The 23,103-nt window shown below is 34.4% G+C and overlaps 3 protein-coding genes across 10 annotated transcripts; 1 reads left to right on the top strand and 2 right to left on the bottom strand.

The window, feature by feature from the left end:
* Window positions 1-993: 993 nt before the first annotated feature.
* On the bottom strand, window positions 994-10,831 carry LOC110384950 (uncharacterized). 2 transcript variants are annotated; one of them, XM_038020353.2, is made up of 11 exons: window positions 9,925-10,827; window positions 9,552-9,730; window positions 9,263-9,370; window positions 9,016-9,149; window positions 8,045-8,534; window positions 7,292-7,459; window positions 6,361-6,507; window positions 5,724-5,882; window positions 4,985-5,147; window positions 1,649-1,788; window positions 994-1,188 (listed from the first exon to the last, which is right to left on the bottom strand). In XM_038020353.2, exons 2-11 carry the CDS (start codon window positions 9,634-9,636, stop codon window positions 1,049-1,051), a joined length of 1,734 nt encoding a protein of 577 aa, XP_037876281.1. In that variant the 5' UTR covers window positions 9,637-9,730; window positions 9,925-10,827; the 3' UTR covers window positions 994-1,048. The 2 variants fall into 2 exon arrangements, with proteins under 2 accessions (XP_037876281.1, XP_037876280.1); XM_038020352.2 differs by having other exon boundaries at window positions 9,552-10,831.
* A 390-nt stretch (window positions 10,832-11,221) lies between these two features.
* On the top strand, window positions 11,222-16,367 carry LOC105841385 (rod outer segment membrane protein 1). 6 transcript variants are annotated; one of them, XM_021346913.3, is made up of 7 exons: window positions 11,222-11,542; window positions 12,180-12,336; window positions 13,427-13,601; window positions 13,722-13,842; window positions 14,184-14,291; window positions 14,670-14,720; window positions 15,273-16,367. In XM_021346913.3, the coding sequence occupies exons 1-6, from the start codon at window positions 11,333-11,335 to the stop codon at window positions 14,715-14,717; spliced, it is 819 nt and encodes a 272-aa protein (XP_021202588.1). In that variant the 5' UTR covers window positions 11,222-11,332; the 3' UTR covers window positions 14,718-14,720; window positions 15,273-16,367. The 6 variants fall into 6 exon arrangements, with proteins under 6 accessions (XP_021202588.1, XP_062532063.1, XP_012544397.2 ...); XM_062676079.1 differs by lacking the exon at window positions 14,670-14,720 and having other exon boundaries at window positions 14,184-14,264; XM_012688943.4 differs by lacking the exon at window positions 14,670-14,720.
* Window positions 16,359-22,349, bottom strand: Ippi (isopentenyl-diphosphate delta isomerase). Of its 2 annotated transcripts, none has more exons than XM_012688928.3 (7): window positions 22,167-22,349; window positions 21,150-21,269; window positions 20,185-20,370; window positions 19,821-19,949; window positions 19,145-19,320; window positions 18,231-18,376; window positions 16,359-16,429 (listed from the first exon to the last, which is right to left on the bottom strand). In XM_012688928.3, exons 2-6 carry the CDS (start codon window positions 21,267-21,269, stop codon window positions 18,232-18,234), a joined length of 756 nt encoding a protein of 251 aa, XP_012544382.1. In that variant the 5' UTR covers window positions 22,167-22,349; the 3' UTR covers window positions 16,359-16,429; window position 18,231.
* Between the last annotated feature and the right edge of the window lie 754 nt (window positions 22,350-23,103).

Raw genomic sequence — 23,103 nt, 5'->3', positions numbered from 1 at the left:
GGGGTTGATCGTATAAGAGTGAAAATTGAGAGTAATATATATTTTTTTAATTTTAAGTCATGACAAAATAAAAAATAAAATCTTGCCAAAAAATTTAAAATTTATAATTAACAAATAAAATATAGGGGTTGATCGTGGAGGGGTGAAAATTTCAGAGTAATATGGATTTTTTTATACTAAGTCATGACAAAATAAAAACAAAATTCTTGCAAAAAAATTTAGTTTTTAATTAGCAAATAAAAAATAAGGGTTGATCGTAGAGGGATGAAAATTTAGGGTTGTATGTATTTTTGTATGCTGTATCATAAAAAAATAGAAATTAAAAATTTTGTCTAAAAAATAAAAAAAAAAATTTAGGGGTGGACTACCCCTAACATTTAGGGGTATGAAAAATAGATGTTGGCCGATTCTCATAGATACCGGATAAGCACAAAAAAATTCATCAAAATCGGTCAAGCCATTTCGGAGGAGTATGGCATCGAAAACTGTGACACGAGAATTTTATATATTAGATATTACTTTTCATTATAAGATGTAATTATATTATGTTGATTATATAATTAATTATAGTAATTATATTATTTATTTTAATCAAAATCTGATAAATCGTCACTATCATTCGATGAGCTCTCCCCAAAATTTATTATAAGTTTCTGTACTTCTATATTATCGAATGCCGCATGAATTTCCCAATCCAACGCTATAATGTTTTTGGTTCTTCTCACAATTTTTTCCCAGTGTTCTACGCTTACTTCGGCACATGTATATTTCACTATATCTAACATCTTGTTTGCCGTAAAAGGAGGACGGGTACTGTTTCGAGTGGCGTGTCCTTTGATTTGTGCCCATATTGCTTGCATCATGCTTTGGTCTGGCTTTGGCTCTTAGTCGCCTTCTACGACACCCATGAGCTAAGTTTGGGTTGGGGGTATTCTTAGGCGCCCACCACACGCAATAAAGATAACGCCCAATAAGAGAACAAAAACGCAAAAATAAAACAAAATACATATATTAATAACAAGACCAGTAGACTAGAAAACTGTTTATTTTACATTTGTGACTCCATCGCTTCGTAATGCGACAGTTCATCGTCTGTGACCGAGGGCCGGAATGATACAACGCCCTCCCATAGTTCAGTTACCCCTATAACGATGGAGTCGGGACTCAGTTCGCTTTCCTTTAACGTTCCTGAAAATAATTAATAATATACATTATTTATGAATTCATATTATATATTTAGGTATTGTAGGTATTGGCTATATTGTTAAAATCATTTAAGAAGGTAGAACGGTTTTAAATGGTTTAAGTTTTAATTTATTGTACAATTATACAATTTATAGTGAGTCTCTATCTTTAAAAATAGAGTATCGCCTAAATACACTAAATCTAACCTTTTCAATCATGACACCTCTACCATAATGAGTGAGAAATAAAATTGAAATTTTATGATATTAATGTTACCTATTCTTTTGATTCGAGTTTCTGATACTCTTTTAACATAAAATACTGTTAGTGTCATTTAATAAGTCTTAGTTTGGGTTATGATTATTGGTGGAATAGATGTCATACTTTTGTTAAAAAATAATTTAATTAGTTAATTCTTGAATTTTCTTTTGAATAAAAAAATTAATACTTATTTAGTTCGTACCATTGTGTAGCTTAGCAACGAGTGCTCTCACGGCCGCTGACCGTGCAGTAGAGACAACCTGCAGTAAGTCAGCGCCGGTGCACTTGTCGGGTAGTGCCTCTGCGACGGCTTCCAAATTTACTTCAGGTCTTAGTTTGTACCTGAAAGTAGAGTGAGCCTTGTACGTATGTGCATAATAATTTGTGGTTCCTAATGAGTCTTTTGTTAATTAATATTGTATTGCCGGTTATGTCCAATGAAGAGTAGAAGGGAACCTCGATATATGAAGTGTTTGTCTTCGAAAAATCGACGTGGTTAGGAACGAAAAGTGGCCTACCCCATAAAGTCAATAAACAAATAAATTTTAAAACAAGGTCTTTACAAACTGTCTTGAAAATTAAAAACGTCAACAGTAGAAAATAAAAAAAAACTATTCTTGTTAAATATTTTGCGAATGATTTGTCTCTTAATTTTGACTAGTTGATTAACTCGACCATTCGTATCTCGATTGACATACGAATTGTATTACTGGTGGTAGGATCTCTTGTGGGTCCGCACGGGAAGATTTCTGTCGTGAAGCAGTAATGCGTTTCGGTTTTAAGGGTGAGGTAGCCGTTGTAAATATACTGAGATCTTAGAACTCATATCTCAAGGTGGATGGCGGCATTTACGTTGTGGTGGGCCTTGAGCTCAATGCAATAAAAAAAACCCAACAAAAAACGTGTCATCGTTCGTGTTGAATCGCAGCACATTCGTCGCCTGACTTAGGAAGAGTGAAGACGTCTCGAACTGTCATACCGTTTTGTGCTACGCAATCTCATTGCACGACTACCCACTAGACGCCCACTATGTCAAAAGATGTCCGCCATTTTGCGACATAGTACATATTACGAGGGCTGCACTAAAAGTATCGGGAATGGAATATTTCCACTGTTCCTGTCATATTAAAATCTTTTTAATTGAAAACTCCTTGGTTTTAAAAATCGAATACCATTTATTTATTTAAAAAAAGATTCTCGGTCTTGTCACAAGGTTTTGTCAAACTTGTTTAGTCGTTGAGAAAATGGAATTGACTCTAGAAAATTCAAGAGCGATGATTTATTATGACTTTCGAAGTGGTTTAACACAAAAACAGTGTGTTGACCGGATGATTTCTGCATTTGGTGATGAAGCCCCATCCAAACCACAATTTATCGCTGGTTTGCTGAGTTTCAACGTGGACGTGTCAAGCTCAGTGATGATCCCCGTCAAGGTCGTCCAAAAACTGCAGTCACCCAAGAAAACGTTGATGCTGTGCGTAAGCTGATTGAGGAAGATCGACATGTGACATATCGCGAAATTCAGGCAACTTTAGACATTGGCATGAGTCAAATGAGTCGACTATTATCAAAGGCGGCAATCTGACTTTTGGACAATGACTGGTAAATCAGAAAAACGAATTATTGACTTTGTATTCCATTGGCAGTCACAAAACTCTTCGGAACGACATCTTAGATAAATAACAGGTTAACTATTAACCTTTATTTAATGCAGGTTTTGAACCGTATTCTTTGAAGGAGACGATTATATTCAAATAAATCTGTATTGACATATCAATAAAAATTTTTTGTCCAAATGTACAGATTGCCACCTTTGATAATAGACGACTCAAATATAAATAATCTTGCATGAACAATTAGGTGTAAAAAAGTTGTTTTCCCGATGGATACCGCATTCGCTCTGTGAAGAGCAAAAAGCGGCTCGCGTTACTTGGTGCGTCAGAACTCTCGAAAGATTCCACGCAGGATCCTCAAATGCTGTATACAACATTGTATCAGGTGACGAATCCTGGATATACGCGTACGAACCCGAAACAAAAAACCAGTCACGAGTTTGGGTGTTCGAAAATGAGTTAAAGCCAACAAAAATTGTTCGTTCACGAAGTGTTGCAAAAAAAATGGTGGCCACGTTTGTCTCCAAAACCGGTCATGTTACGACTATTCCTCTTGAGGGACAAAGAACGGTTAATGCAGAATGGTATGCTAGCATTTGTTTGCCACAGGTCGTTTCTGAACTCCGTAAAGAGAACTGCAACCGCCGCATCATCCTCCATCACGACAATGCGAGTTCTCACACCGCGCACAGAACAAAAGAGTTTTTAGAGCAAGAAAACATAGAATTATTAGACCATCCGCCGTACAGCCCCGACCTAAGCCCTAATGATTTCTATACTTTTCCTAAAATAAAGAATAAATTGCGTGGACAGAGATTTTCATCACCTGAAGAAGCTGTGGACGCCTACAAAACGGCCATTTTGGAGACCCCAACTTCCGAATGGAATGGTTGCTTCAATGATTGGTTCCATCGTATGGAAAAATGTGTCAAATTTCGCGGAGAATACTTCGAAAAGCAATAAATACATTTTTAAATAGTAATGTTGTGTCACTTCGTTAATTCCCGAAATTGTCAGTGCCGCCTATGTAGCAGGCTCACGTAGACCCTCGCAGCGCCTGTGTGTGAAACCCAAGAAGCGCCCCATATTTTTACGAATCTTCATGTTTCAATGTATTTTTTATTATTATTTGTTAATTTTGACTTATTGTGTTGACGTAAATTTTGGGAAACTTATATGTTTTGTAACTGTTTACATAACGATACTCCACTACAAAGAATATTTGGTTGTGAAAGTGTAACATAAATAATTTCGGAGGCGGTGCCCTTATTGCCTTGGGGCTTATGTGCACTTCGCACACAAGGGTAACGCGGCCCTGCATATTAGCAGTCGGTTGAAGAGATCGGGTTTGCGCACATATAAGCTCAAAGCGAATGAATGTACGGGTTATTATTTGATTCGAAAACTAATAGAATCTATATATTAATACGCGAAGGAAAAACTTTGTATCCCTTTTTACGAAAATTGCGCGGACGGAGGATTATGAAATTTCCCACACTTATAAAGAATATAGAGAAGGAGTGCACAATGCTAATATTTTTTTAAATTATGGCTAAAAAATACATTAAATGTATAAAAAAAACATTACACACACTATAATGTATTTGACGCACACACGCATGCATACTATTTATTTACTGTCAAACTTTTGTTCTTGACGTCTGTTGTCAAATTGAGAATAGATTAAATATTGTTTGCCTTTATTAATATTTTTCTATAGTGTAGTCTTGACGAAATTTGTGACTATGGAAGTATAATGAATAGTTTTTGAAAATAGAATCATAATAGTGTACAAAGTTATAATTTCAATTAATTATAGTCGAATTTCGACTAAGTACTAGGGGGCCACTAGTTAATTAAAATTCATCTGGGCTCATGGTCATGTGGTGTTTAAGTACGATTAATTGTTAGTGAATATATCTCACTTCCGACAAAGCGCTTCGAGCACTGATGTCTTCTCTCGCGTCCCACAGTAGGGCCCCACGTAGACGAGCTTATCGAGTCTACCGGGCCGCAGCAGAGATTGTTCGAGTAAATCGGGCCGGTTCGTTGCGCCCATTATGAACACGAAGCTGGACGTGTCTTCATCTAGAACGGAATTCCAATTATAAGTGAGAGCATTACGTTTCCACAGGAAACTAAGCCGTGAGTACACTGGCGTAAGAGCTTATTTTAGGCCAGCAGGGATAGGTACAACTCTTTCAATTCCGGTGACTAAGCAGAATGCATTCCGATTCGAACGGCGGGACAGCCATTATACAAATGAGATTGAAATTGAAATGACACTTCGTCTCAGGTTGGATGGTGATCGGAATGACAACTGAGTGAGCATGTTTAAATCATTGGGTGCATTAAAAAAGGTACATTCAAACCTTTTTGGTGGCTACTAAAATTTTTATTTTATGTTTAGCGCATCACAGTGCGACCCCTGTCTCCCCTTGTCTTGGTTGCGTTGGGTCCGCTTTCATTTTTTTTAAAGCCATTATTTAAACTGGCGAGCTCTCGGTTTATATCGTAGGACATGTATGTATAAGTAGGTTTTTAATAGAGCAATCCTAGCCTTCAGATTGCGCAGAATATTACCAGTGAAGGATTTTAAAACCATAAAGGGATTTTACAGATCTGGCGATTTTCATGGGCCAAAAGAAAAGACATGCAGCGTACCTCCCGAGGTATTGACCCCGTCGAGTTCAGCGAGCAGTTGGCTGACGACGCGGTCGCTGGCGCCGGCGGAGTCCCCGGCGGCCCCGCGGCGCGGCGCCAGCGCGTCCAGCTCGTCCACGAATATTATGCACGGAGACGATGCGCGTGCAGACTCGAAGACTGTTCAAGGAGATAGTTTTTTTTTATTGCTTAGATGGGATGGGACGAGTTCACAGCCCACCTGGTGTTAAGTGGTTACTGGAGCCCATAGACGTAATCCACAAAGTAAATGCGCCACTCACCTTGAGATATAAGTTCTAAGGTCTCAAGTATAGTTACAACGGCTGACCCACCCTTCAAACCGAAACGCATTACTGCTTCACGGCAGAAATAGGCAGGGTGGTGGTACCTACCCGGGCGGACTCACAAGAGGTCCTACCACCAGAAAAAAAGTAAAAAAGAAGTATAATACTATAGTACATACTATTGTCCTTGACAACTATAATATGGTTCAAACTTATAATTTCAATTAATTATAGTCGAATTTCGACTACTGCGAGACCGCTAGTATAGATAGATACATGTTAAGGTAATAAAAACCGTCAATAGAAAGAGCAAGCTATTTACATAGATGAAGTGTACTAAAGAGGTTACAAACCTTTTCTAACATTCTCTTCGGACTGACCGATGTACATATTTAGTAGCTCGGGACCTTTGACACTGAGAAAGCTCACATTCAACTCCGTGCTTACTGCTTTAGCTACTAACGTTTTCCCACAACCTGGAGGCCCGTACAACAGTATGCCTATAAAGAGATACGTATACACCGCTAGTATCAAATTTCTAAATAAGCTGAGAGGGAAATCTTACAAAAACATTTTAAATTACTGAAGATAACCAAAATGTCATTTCTATTATTATACGTATTTATACTTAATATGTACGTAGATAATTTTTTATGTTAAACGGTGTGCTTAGTGCGAGTTTTGGAACGTTCTCGATAGCGTAAAAGTTAACTCAAATTTGTATCGAGTTGGAACGTTTGCCTATGTTTGCCGCTAGGGCGCTGTTACACGCGAGAACGTTACAAAATTCGCACTAAGCACACAGGGTGCACTTTCGAAAAATGTGACGTCATCTGGGATGCCCCATGCAAATTTAGTTAGGTACTTGCACTCATATTTTTTTAAAATTAATACTTCACTAATAATTGTCGTCATAAAAAATATTTACTTTCATTACGTGTGACGTCATTTAGGGTCTTAAATCGAACACGAATGCACAGATATCACTTTACATCGATGTATCATGGGTTGTGATAGGTGTGCAGAAGTTGTTCCTGACAAAATGTTAGAATCATTAGATTTAGTTTTCTTCTTTCGTGTTATAAGATTAAGGATTTCATTGAGATTGCTCATAACAGCTTTTGAAATATATATAAATGTATTATTTTATTTACATCAATATATTTATTAATTATTTCTGTATCCTAATAAATAAATCTAATGTTTTTATGCATAATCCTTTCCTAGAGGTACCAATGTGAGATTTGCCGATTACATAAAAGTAACGACGATCTTAAGCATTACCTGATCTTTTGAGGCTCGCGTTTTTGAACAAGTGTGGGTATTTAATAGGAAGCTGTATTGTCTTAAGTAATTCCTTTTTTAGTTTCTCCAACCCTCCGATATCATCCCAGTACACTTTGGGTATTTTCGGCGCGTCCAAATGTTGACTTTGTAGCTTTCTTATTGATTCTGAAAACATCCAAAAAAATTTATTCATCTAAGTAAGTAATATTATCTAAATGTTTTTCAGGATGTCGAACCGAAATCTTATTAATTTTTCTCATTTTTTACATTCGTAAAAATATGAATTAGGGTTGGCACTTCATACAAATATTTGATGGATTAAGGGTTTGTATGTTCTGATTTAGTCAATTGTTAGTGAGGTTTGTAATTCTAAAATCATTTTAAAATGTTTTCACAAGCAAGCTTTTTTTTCATTGGCCTTGTAGGCGGACTAGCATACGGTCACCTTATGGTGAATTGTTACCGTCGTCCACGGACCTCAGCAATGCCAGGGGCAGAGCCAAGCCGCTGTCAATCGTACAGTACTCTCCACAGGCCTCTTTTGAAAAAGAACATGTCATAGTGTCGGGAAACACCATGGAGGGGAGCTCATTCCAAAGCTTAACGATTAGTAACATTAACATATAACACGAAACCTCTTGTATTGCTTTGTAGTGTGTAAGTTATTAGTAAGTCAGTCTGAAATATAGCATTGTGCAACTAAGATGTGCATTTTATTAAAACCTGCGAACCCTGCACTTCGCAGCTTACCTAAAGCCGAGTTAAAATCTTCTTCCTTTATTAACCGCAAGTCAGGATCGGGCGGTAGTTGATTATAATTATTGTGCTGCCTCAAATACGACTCTCTAGTCGCGAAGTGCACTAATGTGTCCAAATCGCCATACAAAAACGTTTCAGTCTTCGCTGCCACCCTTTGTAAAACATTCTGACTATTTACATTCACTGGTGTTTGTTTTACTAATAACTCATTTGCTTTCACATGCTCTGCACCATCTATATTTAGTCTCATTACGTTGGAAAACCAGTCTAGCATCTCATATCTCTGTCTAAGATTCAATTTCGGTATGTGAAACTTTTCTAGAAACAGCCTACTTATGTTCGGTTTAAATTCTATATCTTTCGTCACAGCAATGAATATGATAGGGTGCTTTGTGTAGTTCTGATATAAATCAGTGATTGTGTTCATAAAGTATTCAATCACTCTACAGTCCTCATTGTTTTCTGCATCTATTGCAAATACCTAGAAATTACAATACATATTAACACTTTAGTAATAGTTCAACATAATATCCATTACCTGATTATTTTAGGAAGTTAATCAGCCTTTTTTCAGAATATTCTACAAAATGCGTATTCTTAAAAAGTTTTGACATACATTGAAATATAGAATTTTACTTAAGAATACTTAACACACAAAAATAGGCTTGTTAAGACTAATTGTTAAATGAAAATTTCTCGAACATCTTTTTACATTATTTCAATATTTACTAGATATTACAGTTTTCCATCAAAGTTTTACGTCTAGGGAACAATGTTAGCTTTCTTGCAAATGCAGAAGTTGAATAATCAATCTATTGTGTTTGACCACACAAAATAGGTAAGACTGTAAACAAATTAATTACTAGATTATTTAAGAGACTGACTTAAAATATTGTTCACAGTTCAGTTATTTCAGATAATAGTTTACGTAAAATTATACTAAATGTATTGTTATTTAGTACCTCAAAATTATCTAGTAACACAATGACAGGTGCCGCAGCCTTTGCCTTTTGTATGGTTGCATTAATTTTACTTTCAGTCTGCTTAGCTGTTGAGCTTTGTAATGCATTGCAATCAATAGAGAGGCAATTAATTCCTGAAATGTCGACATTTTTTTTATTTTCTATTACATTTAAAACAGTATAAAAACGTAACATAGAACACATCACTTTAGTCTTGTAGCTTCCAGTATTGTATTCAAACACAAACCATTAAATTTTGCTAATGTTTTTACAGCTAAGTGTCTTCCAGACCCCAAGCAGCCGGTTAAGGCTAACATTGGTATAATCGGACTCGATAAAAACAATGAGAGGTCACCTGAAAAGAAATAGAAACTGTCACAATTAATCTTTTTCTTTCTAAGGCAGAACCATAAAGCACATAAAAACAAAACAAATTCTTTTTAACATTATTCTTTAAATAAGTACTATACATTTTTAATTGATAGCAAGATATTAGTTAGGTTTATAAGTTGGGTAATAGTATTAAAATTACGTACTTAAATCTTCATTTAAAAATGGTGAAATGGTTTCTTGAATTTGATTAAAAATATGCTTTAAGCCAGTTGGGCAGAGTTCTAGCATGTGTAAATTATCATCAAATCCTTGTGGCTTGAAATATTTATCTTGTGGCTTTGTTGCATGAATATTCTCTCCTAAAGTTAGTTGGGTCACACGTCTGACAATAAAATATGGTTTAATTACTTTGTTATTACTGGTTGTGGGGTTTCCATCTATTTCTAAATCACTTGTTAGCTTTGTACATTTAAAATAAAGTTTTCCAGTAGACTCTACCAGATCTAAATATTTACAATGATATTTGGTTGTCATTGTTGGTGTTAGTTCAATGCTAAACACATCATTAATACTGACCAGTCTTGGAATTTCAAAATGGTTAGTTAGAACCTCCTTGGTGAAATCATTGTCTAAATCATAATCATTCAAAAGTAAGCTAACTTCAGCAGTAATGGCAATTTTTGGTGAGCATAATAATGAAGGTACAGGGTGAAAAGTTATTTCAATATCATTAAAATCATTCAATCCAAAACATGAGGACATGTTGTGTAATTCATTTTCTGTCACAAAACCAATGTCAGGTTTGAGCAATTTAGATCCAACAACAGGGACTATTCTAATGTTCTCAATATCATCTGCTGTTCTATCGGCCCATAACTTTTTGTGTATTTCAGAAGTCATAAAAGCAAATTTATGTAAATGTTCTTTGGTGTTGTGCTGTTTTTTACGTTTGTGCTTGTTTTTATAGTTTGTGCTCAATTTTAAAGAAAGCCAAAGAACACCTCTGTCTACGTAAAACAAGTTCTCACTAGCCAACTGTATATACTGTTCTTTAGAGATAACAATGCATTTGTTTAAAACGACAGCTGGATTATTATCCAAATTATTTTTCACAAGTGATTGCACGATGTGCGCTGGTACGCTTTTAATAGTAAAGTGATCCATTATTTTAGCACCACGTAATCTTCTTTCATACCAAATTCTATGTTTTATTGTTAGGAATACGAGGAATGTGTAGAAATTGAACTTTGGATACACTATTTTCAAACAGAACCTCAGCACCCATAGTTTGAATTGCAGTTTATTTATCATATTACGAATAAATTAATCTTTAAATGAACAAAGAAAAAAAATATAACAACTACAAATTTGAATTGATTACAATGTTGTGATACACATTTTTTCGTTTAATTATAAAAATATTTTAACACAATGGAATTCTTCATATCAGTACGGTAGGTATTGTTGTGAACTGTGAAGTGTGAACTTGTAGTTTATCACCTGTCAAATGTCAAAATATTAGGTTTTCGTTTTCGAACTTGAAATGCACAAGAATTAAATCATACATTTTATTTTGAATAAGTTTCGTCAAGGTTTAACATTCGATGAAGTTTTTTAATAATTTGGAATGTTGAAAAGCTACTTCCTACTTAGGGAAGTAGACATTTTATTTGTCGATGGAAGATTTAGTGTTTAATATTAAAAAGCAAACAAAAGAAGTGGCAAAGGAAAATAAACAATTTGAAACTTAATAAAAATGGGACTAAACTTAATTGAACAATACTCTTGGTTTGCTTTAATTTAGTTATAAATTCACAGATCTCTGCGAACAGTTTGTGGACTTCATTCATTCGCTTTGTCAATGTAACTGTCAACGGCTTGGAGACCATAAAATAGTCTTAAAAGATTTGAATCAAGTCATAATAACATTAATCAAAAAGACGAACATTACGCTAGAAGTAAATTTTTATAATTCACATCGAAAATGTATTTAACATGGTCATCATTTAATAATCTAAGATTGTTCCTCATGGCTTGTATGCCTATAGTAATATTTTACCTAATTTGGCTTGTCAATACTTCAGAAAGCATTAGAAGCGAAGAAGGTACTTTATTAGACCTTATTTGTTGGCCAGATGGTAATGCCATTCCAGTTATTATAGGATGCGGATCTATAATGGCTGTCGTTATAGAGGTATAGTAATTAAGGATGTAAAAATTTACTACTATAATTTTGGTTTGAAATTTCTGCATAGAAAATTCAAGAATCTCTTGTCATTAAAACCAGTGTGATAAATGAACTTAGAGCTTTTACATTTAGAAGTTAGAGCAGCAGGTGGGTATAAATTTTTCTCATGGAATATGTACTTACTTAACAAATGGTTACGACTGATTTCCAAGGTGAAGGAATAGCATTGTGAAATAAAAATCAAACCCGCTAAATTATAATTTGCTTAATTAGTGGTGGTAGGACGTCTTGCGAGTCCTCACGGGTAGGTACCACCTCCCTGCCTTTTTCTGCTGTGAAGCAGTAATGCGTTCCGGTTTGAAAGGCGGGACAGGCGTTGTACTGTTACAATCGAGACCTCAGAACTCATATCTCAATGTGGGTGGCGGCATTTACGTTGTAGATGTATGTATCTAAGCAATAAAATAAAAACATTTTTAATAAAGATTCATTTGCATGATTCTTCATTTCCTTATAAAACACTAATACTATTTATCGAAAAATAAAACTATTTCGTTCAATAAGATATCCGGCTATCCAAAGTATCATATACTAAGCTTAACTTCTTGTATTTCACATTATAACTTAAGCAATCTTGCTGCAGTTGTATGGCTTATATCAGCTGTTCAAAGCTGGACTATCGAAAAAAGAATACAATGTCGTAAACGGATTGTTTTATTATGTTTGGGCGCTTATTATCATGGTTATTTTATTTCTTGCTATCATTTTTTACTCTGGTCTACAATCAACCATAATCAGAGGTAATTAATCAAATTAAAACACTTAAGTAACATGATAGAATTTCTGTTATTCTTTTTGATTCACTTTGTATGTATGTATAAACACGTGTACGAATGCATGTAACGGAATGTTTGAACGTGATTAACATCCACTTTAAAATGCCGGATTAAATTATAGGTATTATGGCACACTTGTCAAGGACCGATGGAAACACAATTTACCTAATAAGTTTATTTAATTTCATTTTTATTTATTTAAAATAAATTCTTCAAGTTTATTAGTAATAAAATTACGTAAAACAGGCTTTCTTATATTTAAAACTACTTTTACGGTTTAAACTGGTCTTTTTTGATGTTGTTTGATTATTTTACGACCGTCGCGTTGTCGTCTGTGAGACCAAGAAAACCAAAGATTTCGGACAGTCTGAAATAATATAAACCCATTAAAAATACAGGAATAAACCGTAAAAGCTGTTTTATTTATGTTTTTTAGGTAGTCGAACTTTTTATTTTTAATTTATATGAGGTCGTGAACCGTTGTATTTGGAATCGACCTGACTAAAACCCCTGTAGCTCAGCACCCGTGCCCGAATTTCGAGACATGAGACAACTTCATAGAAGTACGCGTGGCCGAGGTGAGACGCTCCTTTCCTCGCTACCATACCCCGTCGAGAACGAGTGTGCTTAGTGCGAGTTTTTTAACGTTCTCGATAGCGTAAAAGTTAGCTCATATTTGTATGGAATGGGATCCTGTGCGTACGTTTGCCGCTAGGGGCGCTGTTCCAACTGCATACAAAATTGGCTTAACTTTTACGCTATCGAGAACGTTAAGGAACTCGCACTAAGCACACAGGATCGGCTGTCGGCGGGTAACTGATCAGGCTTCTCTGTTGGAAGCCCTGATTAAATCCAGCTACATCAAATCCAACAGATGGGTCATATAAGGAACATGTTATTAATTATCATCACAACATTCACTCACACTTGTTTTTTTCCTCTGCAGCTAAAGGAAATCGGACGGGGATTATTTTATTAATTAAACTAGCGTTAGTGTATAAGACCATTGCTTTTTGTGTAAGTAAATGATAATTTATTTCATAAATAATTACAGCTAAAATCAAGGGAGGGATAACGAAAGCAATGTTTAGGTATTCAAGTCATCTACCTTCCAAAGTCGCCATTGATCGTCTACAAACTCGCTTCCATTGCTGCGGCCGTGTAAACTATCAAGAATGGTTTTATATCCCTTGGTTTATGAATGAGGAAAACACGGAACGAAATAAAATGTTAGCGAATGTATTTTCATTACAAAATCTAAAATTCAATTTTAAAGAAAAGGGTACTCTGTTAAAATAATATGTTGTTGCATGATTTTCTTGTGATTGTAATTTTTATACATATTTCAGCATTAATCATAAATTTATTGCGGATAACGTACCGTATAGTTGTTGTTCGACGGATGAATTGTATCCTTGTATTCATCATGGGGTGATGCAAGAGGGTACCATTTATAAATATAATCCCAAAGTACGTAGGTATTTCTTATTATTGAAATTTTCTTCTTTTAGCGTTTATCTTGAGTTGGCACTGCTAGCTTTGATCAGATATTACGGATGCAGTATCCACATATTATTATGTGGTGGTTACGCATTTTACGAGTAATGAAATGCATTGAGTGTGCCTAATGTGAGTTTTTTAACTTCTCAATCGCGTAAAAGTTAATTCAGTATAAAGTTGGAACAGCGCCCCTAGCGGCAAACGAATATCGTGTATCTACTTTTCAGTCTATTTTGAAAAGAATGTAGGTACAAAATTTAGCCCACATAGTGTGTAAATTGATTTTAACATAATCTGGATCTATTTTCTAGAAACAACTAACTATATGGCAAGCTGGTTGTGAAGAAAAATTAATTAGCGAAATGATGTCCGTGTCCTGGAGATTCAACGCCGTAATGTCACTTATAATTATGGCAATGGTAATTTATGTAGTCGAGATTTATATTTTAACACATTATATTAGTTTGAAGTTGAATTATTTGCTACGTATTTTTTCGTTTGTAATGGACGTGCTATGTCTATTCCTGCCGTGGAGCAGTAATGCGTTTCGGTTTGAAGGGTAGGGCAGCCGTTGTAACCATACTTGAGACCTTAGAACTTATATCACAAGATGGGTGACGCATTTACGTTGTAGATGTCTATGGGCTCCAGTAACCACTTAACACCAGGTGGGCTGTGAGCTCGTCCACCCATGTAAGCAATAAAAAAAAACATTAAATAGAATTTGTAAGTTTTTGTTAAGTACATAATATATATATTTTTTGGGAAGATTGAGGCTATATGTTAATAATTCACAGTTGAATGCATCGCTGCAGAAAGAGGAACTGCAGAGAGAGTGCGAGTAATTAGTACGTTTTAGTAAATTATACCTTATCACCAGTAAATTAAAACGGGTAAGACATGTAGCGTGCTCGCATGGTTCGGTATTATCGTCCTGTCTAAATTTGTCAAAAAAATAAGGACGAGACAGCTGTTTTTTCAATGTCGATCAGACAGAAGATCGGGAGTGACTACGTTAGTACTAAACTATTAAAGAAGTTGTCGGGAATATTGTTATTAAATACTAGCGACCCGCCCTCGCTTCGCTTCGGAAACATTAAAACACAGATGAAACAAAAAAAAAAAAATAAAAAAAAAATTAAAAAAAGTAGCCTATGTTCATTAGGGACAATGTCGGCTTCTAATGGAAAAATAATTTTTCAAATCGGTCCAGTAGTTTCGGAGCCTATTCGAAACAAACAAACAAACAAATCTTTCCTCTTTATAATATTAGTATAGAAGATCCTCTAAACTTTTTACTTGTTTTACATTCTTACCGAATAACTGTTTTCAAAACAATTATTATATTATATATTGATGGTAAATTGAACTGGATAAATTCTTTTTTAACTATCATTCAGATTTTACAAGTGATAGCGGTTCGTTATCTTCACACCGCGTACAGAAACGGATTGCACGTCGGTAACAAAATCACGTGCCAAGCTTACTTGCTCCGTTCGACCACTGACACTAAGCTGCCTAAGTTATCGGTCAAAAGAAAGTTGTTCCGTAAGAGGAAGCCTCGGCAAGCGCGTACTTTGCAGTGGATCACGTCGTATAGCACTACGAGGAAACTGATACAGTCCTCAAAATCTGAGAACAGCTCCGATGAAATGCTGAAGCCTATATGTGAATAATGTGTGTCGTATTTCGAAATATTTACTATACTGAGACCTTAGAACTTATATATGAAGTTAGGTATATTTTTTTAATTTTTAAGACTTAGATCGGTGGACGAGCTCACAGCCCACCTGGTGTTAAGTGGTTACTGGAGCCCATAGACATCTGCAACGTAAATGCGCCACCCACCTTGAGATATAGGTTCTAAGGTCTCAAGTATAGTTAGTTATATGTTGGCATAAAAAAAAAGCGGCATATGAGTTGTAGATGTTTATGGGCTCCGGTAACCACTTAACACTTGGGCCGTGAGCTCGTACACCAGCATAAGCAATAAAAAAAAAATTGTGTTAACCGATAATTGTATTCTAATATTTTAACTGAAAAAAAAAAAACGAACTTTGCCGAACCGTGTCCAATTCGTATCAACAATTATTTTCAAGAACGTTCGCTCGTCAATCCCTACAATGCCCTAGTTATAATGGCATGGGTAACGATTTCGAAAAAAAGTGATAGAATCGAGGGGTAAAAGGCTGTTTGGTTAATTTTAATTACATTTATTTAATTACATAAATTTAATTTATCTTTGTAATTAAAGGTCCGTTCTATTTGGTATTAGCATCAACAATTCGATGTTTTTAATTGAACTTCTATTAAGTTTTTTTTTTGTTATGGTATTTTCTCTCCAAATTAAAAAAAACCTTGAAATGGTTCTCTTGTAAAGTTTCAAAAGTGTCGCTTAAACCAAACAGCCTTCCACCCCTCGATATGTACCAGTTGTTTTGGAAATAAATACTAATTATTATATATAATATAATTTAAAAAAAAACTGCGTTAAATATTAGTTTTATTAAGCACCCAGACTCTCAATAACTTAGTCGTTAATGTGGATGGTCTTCACCTATAAAATAATAGGAAATAATTTAGCATTACAATGAATAACAATTTATTTATAAATAGTTTACATGAATTATTTTGTATTGAATATAACAAAACTCAGAAACACATAGTCAATATTCGCTATAATATAATATTCAAAGTAAATAAATGCAGAGTTTACAAGACTATATATAAGATAAATAATTAATAGAAAACGAGACAGGTTGGTGAAACCGGAAAGGCCTCTGGGCAGCTGCAGACTATCCATCCCAAACGAGGTTTTGTGTCAGTGTTTGCAAATATCAAGGATGCAGTCCTCACGGTTGAAAAAACAACTATATTATATGATCCAACCACAGCATTTCTTTTTCTAACATACTATTTATGTATACATGTGACAATGTATTATACCTAAATAGTGGTGTAACATAACTAGAAGTACCGTAGATCGGGGGGAATAGAGACTAGAGTTAGAATAGGGACAAATCTGGGATGTCACAATACTTTTGTTGAGTTGTTAGATCTAACTTTGTTGAACTGGAAATTAGTTTTATTTAGTAATAGATTAATTTAGTCATCAAAGTTTCGTAATTTATTAAAGATATTAAATTTAATTACGACAAGTACAACTAAAAAAGTTAATTACGTAAAGTTAGGTACAACAACTAACAACTAAATAGTGCCAGCCCTATCGAAAAACTCTATTGTCCCCATACGTAACCTAATTCACCCCAAAGCCAAGGTGAATCGGGTCAAGCTAGTTTTTTCATTTTTTGTGTATATTTTGTAATGAACTATGTATAATAACGCATCGTATATCAAAAATTAAGTCTTCGGAACCATTTTAAATTCAATTTTATTGGTATTACCCTAAGAAAAACATTTAAAATTTTGTATTGGATTTGGAAAGGGTCCCGATTACCTCCAATCTACGGTAATAATGAAAAAAAAAGCCCATGGACTTCAGCAATGCCAAGGGCAGAGCCAAACCGCTGCCTGCCGAAAATATCGTTTTTTTTTCATTTCATAAACCTTTTTCCTCCCGGTCACATGACATACCTTGTCTACTCATATAGAATGGACCCGTACATTGGTGTTAAATTAGATTTTGTTTTAAAAGGGTACACTTGCTAAAACACTGATACAAAATCTATATTACTTATTACTCTTAGTAGGAAACGCGGGTGTCGACGTGTCGTTTTCCTTCCAAACATAATATAATTATTGAAATCAACTCATTTCCCTATAGACCGATACTAGAACACGTAATGAAGTCTGTTTGACATTTTTGAAAAGTATTCCAGAACTTTCTGAATATACAAAAACCACACATATTTTTTCCGTTGTCAGACATTCAGAAAACACATTTGTTAGGTTCTTAACGCTTTGACTGCTGTGTAAGTCACTAGTTCCCTACGTGGCGCACTAAGGTATTTATGTCGATTTCTGTTACTAAGGCATCGGAGTATCTAGTAGTTCTGGGAAAGACTAATACGAAGATACTGAGAATTAATCTAAGAGACCTAAAAGACAAAAACATACATTAAAAACAAAAGAAGGCAAATTTAGGCAATCCAGGAGCATTAGTAACAGAAATCGACATAGTTACTTCAGCTCTCTGCGGAGGGCACCGGTGATCTATATGGCAGTCAAAGGGTTTAAGTATTATTGAGAAAAAAGTCCAGTTTCGAAGGAGGAAACAAAGACTTTATAAAACACTAAATTCATGTGTTCAGTTGAAAACCTATTTTTCATATTCCTCGGCACCCACGTGTCCGACTTACCTACCATTGTTACACTCATAATTTTTACTTTAGACTTACGTTATTTTTTATCAACAAATTTTTGTATTTTCTCCGGTTCGGCGAGCTCTTTGATGCGGTGCAAGTTGTCCCACCAGAGTTTCAATCGGTGGCGGCGGATCATGTTGAACCACGGCGTTATCGGACCCTCCAAGGTTGGAAGGAACCTGTAATTAACATCAGCTTACAATCTAGACAAGTCAATTTATTTATAAACTAGCGACCCGCCCTCGCTTCGCTTCGGAAACTGTAATTTATTATTGATTTCTCCACTATTTAATGGATTTTATTATACATATAAACCGTCCTCTTCAATCACTCTATCTATTAAAAAAAACCGCATCAAAATCCGTTGCGCAGTTTTAAAGATTTAAGCATACATAGGGATATAGGGACAGAGAAAGCGTTTTATACTATGTAGCGATTTTTATAAAAAGAAAGAAGGTAGACGGAAAAAAAAATCGGTTATTGTTTAATACGTGAATTTGTATGATTAAAGGCTTGGCGTGACGAGTATCATGAGATCTGTGTGCTTAGTGCGCGTTTTTTAACGTTCACGATAGCTTAAAAGCTAACTCAGATTTGTATGAAGTTGGAACATTTATCGACGTTTGCCGCTAGGGGCGCTTTTTCAACTGCATATAAAATTGAGTTAACTTTTACGCTATCGAGAACGTTAAAAAACTCGCACTAAGCACACTGTACTTGGCATTAAATGCAAAAAAACCGTTTATAACTTTAGAATTTCTTTTCATTTTATTAGTCGACGCTATTCAAGGCTATATTTTACAGGATTAAACTAAAAGTATTATATATATCTTTCAAATAGCATTACAGATATAAAAAAAACATTAATGTGTTTCATATAGGCAGGTAGTCTTAATTTTGGGGAATTAAGAAGTTACTAATTAAAGTGTACGAAACGTTATACTCACGAATTAAACTCTGCTTTGGGCACGAAACAATACTCCGAGATCTCGTCCGAGTTCGGCTTGACCTTAACGTCGCTTTGGAAGAACAGTATGTGGTCGATCTCGTGTTCGCCCCACACTCCATCACCCGGGTCGTGATAGTGCACGCGGGTCATGAACGTAAACAGTTCCGGGTCCAACTTGGAAATGAAATTAAAAGGTTACGTAATAGGTACTTATAATTTCTCAAAGCAGGATTGACAGTGTCAACTGTCATAAATGACACAAAAGATTCTAAGTGCCGAAGTGTAGGGCAATTGTTCTGCTCAATTGCCTGAAAGTAGACTAATGAATTGAAAATGCGATAAATTCTATCCTTGATTATTAAGTGTCAACTTCAATTTTAACTAACTGTTAAAAGAAAATTCACAAACTGACTTTCCTTTTTTTATTAGGGTTACTGTAGTTCACAGTAATTACGAAGTGGACGTCTTAAGACATGAGGTTTCAATCGTATTTTGATAGAGTAGCTACTCAGGCAGGCTTACCTAGTTACCAACAATAATTTGGTTACTTTATTAATGAGCGCTCAGGGCTTGGAATAGGAATATTCATTTATGTTTGTACTTCTGGATTATCTATTAAAATGGTTTGTGAATTTTCCAGACATCTCTTCTTAGAATACTTTATGATTAATTACCTGATCTAGTGGGATTCCCAGTTCATGGTTCATCCTACGTCTGGCTGCCGTTATGATTTCCTCGGGCTTCTCATCTATGTACAGTGGATGGCTGCAGCAAGCATTTGTGTAGTAATCGGGATATGTTACCTGATTCATTTTGTTGATTGAGAATGGAATTAATTGTATTTAAGAATATTTTAAAGTTGAACATTATGAAATGGATAGAATGGATTCACATTGAATTACTTTTAATGTGGGAAAAGATATTTTAAATATATTCAATAATACACATATAATTAGTGGAGATCTCGAGTTATAAAATATGATAACATAGTTATTTATTGTCATTAGTAAAGTTCTACATAATACTGCAACAATTTACTTTTTGGCTTGATCTCCTCTGAAGGAACATATCACCTCTCTTGTTGAAGAGGAAAACACTGAATGCTCTATGGAGTAGCACATCACCATCAGGTCCTACTTTATGACATTCTCTCTTTGTAGCCGTTCCTATGAAGTTGTCCTTTTCATCAACTAGCAGGCAAATATCTTTATCTAAAGCTTCTGCCTGAAAGGATAATAATACTGTATTTCCTTGTTGTTTGATTGAGGAACTATTTTCTCTTCAGTGTTAAGCGTAATGAGATATTATCTTTAAATGCTGTTTTACGACATTATCAGCTGTAGGTGAAAGATGTTGGCATTGTTAATGTCCATGAGCAGCTGTGACCATTCATTACCAAGTGCAAAATATGTAGCTAAATTCATATCGACGCTTGAAAGGCAAACGTGACTAAGCGACAATAACTGCTTTGTACATAAATGATAGGCAATAACCATATGCAATGCGCAAAAAATAATAATTTCTAAATCTATTAAAATTATTTCAATCCTACAGCTACGAGCTAGATTCTACTACAGCTAGATTCGTTAAAATAAATTTTGTTTTCAGGTATTTCAACTTTAAATTAATCTACTGTAATGTTCACGCATTGTCGCTTAGTCACGTTTGCCTTTCAAGCGTAGATATGCAAATAATGTACAGGCTACAAAACATAAATGTCTTGAAATATTAATAAAAACAGCTTGTTCTATTATCTGGTCATATCCTGACTTTTAAATATGTATGTTTGAAATAAAAACGGAATACAATTTTTTTTACTATACTTCGTAATTACTTTAATCATTAAGTTAATTGATGCATTAAGGCATAGTTAACTAGTACGTAGTAGCAGTAGTAAGTATTTACTAAGTTTTAGTACTGATTTATTAGAACTTGTTTAATTAATAATTAATTGTTTTTTTTATTATTATTATCAACATTAATTAGACATGCAGTTATCTCACCTGGGCTAATTCCAGACCATCCTTATCTAGAGTAGCAGGTTTCACAGGTTCTGAAGCCAAAAATCTTTTCTCGACTCTTAGGGTGCTCCACAGTGATCTTGTTAGCTTTCTGACCAACATCTTGAATAGAGTGAGAATTTAAAATGTTACAAGTTTGTTGACGTAAATTTGTTCATATAATGTATTATATTTTTGAAAGTAGAATCAGATTTGCATTTGAATTCAAAACAAGATCCCATTGTGAGTATCACTTGTGAACCTTTGACACATGAATTTAAATAAAGCTAATCTCGAATTGTGTATAATTATCACAGGAACATGTAGAATAGTTGACAACATGCCAAGTTGAAGATTAATTTAATGCAAGTAGAAGTTACAATGCAAATTAAGATAAATTTAGTATTAGTTTGTTATAAACAAAGAAAAGTATTAAAATATTGTAAGATTAGAAGTAGGTTTTGTGCAACGTTGATATTTCTGATTTAATCTGATCTTGTTAACTAGTAGGACGTAATGTAAGCTCATATCGGTGGGTACGACCACCTTGGCATTAACAGCTCTTAAGCAATCATTTGTTCCACTTTGAAGGGTAGAGACAGCCATTATAATACTTAATTTTTTTTAATACCTCATGTCTCAAGATAACACATGAGTTCCATCAACTACTTAAAATCATTCTGAATATTACATACATCAAATAGATGAAAGTGATGATTTATTCATACTAAAACTAATTTATACTTGAGACTACAAACTTACTAATGGTTTAGCTGTATTTTTAATTTACCTTAAGAGCTTTTAATAGTTTCAAATTTATCAACATTTTTACATTTCCATTTTATTCGTCTTGATGTTCACAATCAAAATGAAATTACAAACATATATTTAATTATTGAGTACAAAATTGGAGATGAAGATATTGAGATTAATTTACACGACGCGACGATAAACCGGGTCACAAATGTTTCTAGCAATGCATAGAATGATCATTGCCTGATTTTGCACAAATGTACTTACTTTCGTATGTATGAATTTTACTGAATTACACTTTTACATTACAATATAATATAAATAACAATGTATCCCGAGATCTTCGTTCAGTTAAGAGTTTCACTTTTTAGATAATGAAAAGTTTCGATGTTTTTTTAGTATAATCAGTGACGTTTGACAGCTATGACAGCTTATAGTAGTAGTAGTTCTAATTTTCCAACTAGAAAGGCAAAAGTGTTGTACCATACCGCCTTATCCTGTATATATAAATCATTTAATTGAAAACTGATAATATGAAGTGAAATGAACTGATTAATATGAAATATGGAAATGAAATGAAATAAAATGAGATGATATGAGATGATATAGGCTGAAATATTATAATCTCAGTAAAATCGTGGTAATTTACTGAGATTTTTTCAGTGGACTTTTTGGAGGATCCCGAGAAGTTATGTTTAACAGCTTTGTTGTATTTTTCCACGTTTGTGCACTTTCACAGATATTAAACAGTTAATAAACCACCGCTATTATGCATTTAAACTTAAAGAAACACTAAATAGACAAAATAAAACAAATCACACAACTTTACTCCTCGCGTTCCCGCCAAAAATTCTTACACAGCTTACAGCTTATTACACAGTAGTAGTATTTTTATTTTTCCAACTGGAAAGATAGAAGTGAGTCGTCTATTATCAAAGGTGGCAATCTGTACATTTGGACAAATTTTTTTTATTGATATGTCAATACAGATTTATTTGAATATAATCGTCTCCTTCAAAGAATATGGTTCAAAACCTGCATTAAATAAAGGTTAATAGTTAACCTGTTATTTATCTAAGATGTCGTTCCGAAGAGTTTTGTGACTGCCAATGGAATACAAAGTCAATAATTCGTTTTTCTGATTTACCAATCATTGTCCAAAAGTCAGATTGCCGCCTTTGATAATAGTCGACTCAAGTGTCAT

The sequence above is a fragment of the Bombyx mori genome, chromosome 25 (genome assembly GCF_030269925.1).
Source record: "Bombyx mori chromosome 25, ASM3026992v2".
NCBI classification, from domain to species: Eukaryota; Metazoa; Arthropoda; class Insecta; order Lepidoptera; family Bombycidae; genus Bombyx; species Bombyx mori.
Note: the sequence above shows the minus strand (reverse complement) of the source record. Positions and strands in the feature narration are given on the sequence as shown.

Bases quoted from the DNA above. Each gene is read 5' to 3' on its own strand.
- LOC110384950 (XM_038020352.2), bottom strand. From the start codon at position 10,659: ATGATAAATAAACTGCAATTCAAACTATGGGTGCTGAGGTTCTGTTTG. The intron at 5,883-6,360 runs GTTTGTAACCTC...CTCCTTGAACAG, and splicing joins CGAAGAGAATGTTAGAAAAG to TCTTCGAGTCTGCACGCGCA. The intron at 5,148-5,723 runs GTACGCTGCATG...ATTCCGTTCTAG, and splicing joins CGGGGTCAATACCTCGGGAG to ATGAAGACACGTCCAGCTTC.
- LOC105841385 (XM_012688943.4), top strand. From the start codon at position 11,333: ATGTATTTAACATGGTCATCATTTAATAATCTAAGATTGTTCCTCATG. The intron at 12,337-13,426 runs GTAATTAATCAA...AAATAATTACAG, and splicing joins ACAATCAACCATAATCAGAG to CTAAAATCAAGGGAGGGATA. The intron at 14,292-15,272 runs GTAATTTATGTA...ACTATCATTCAG, and splicing joins CACTTATAATTATGGCAATG to ATTTTACAAGTGATAGCGGT.
- Ippi (XM_012688928.3), bottom strand. From the start codon at position 21,269: ATGTTGGTCAGAAAGCTAACAAGATCACTGTGGAGCACCCTAAGAGTC. The intron at 20,371-21,149 runs GTGAGATAACTG...TTATCCTTTCAG, and splicing joins ATGGTCTGGAATTAGCCCAG to GCAGAAGCTTTAGATAAAGA. The intron at 19,321-19,820 runs GTAATTAATCAT...TTCATTTCCAAG, and splicing joins TGGGAATCCCACTAGATCAG to TTGGACCCGGAACTGTTTAC.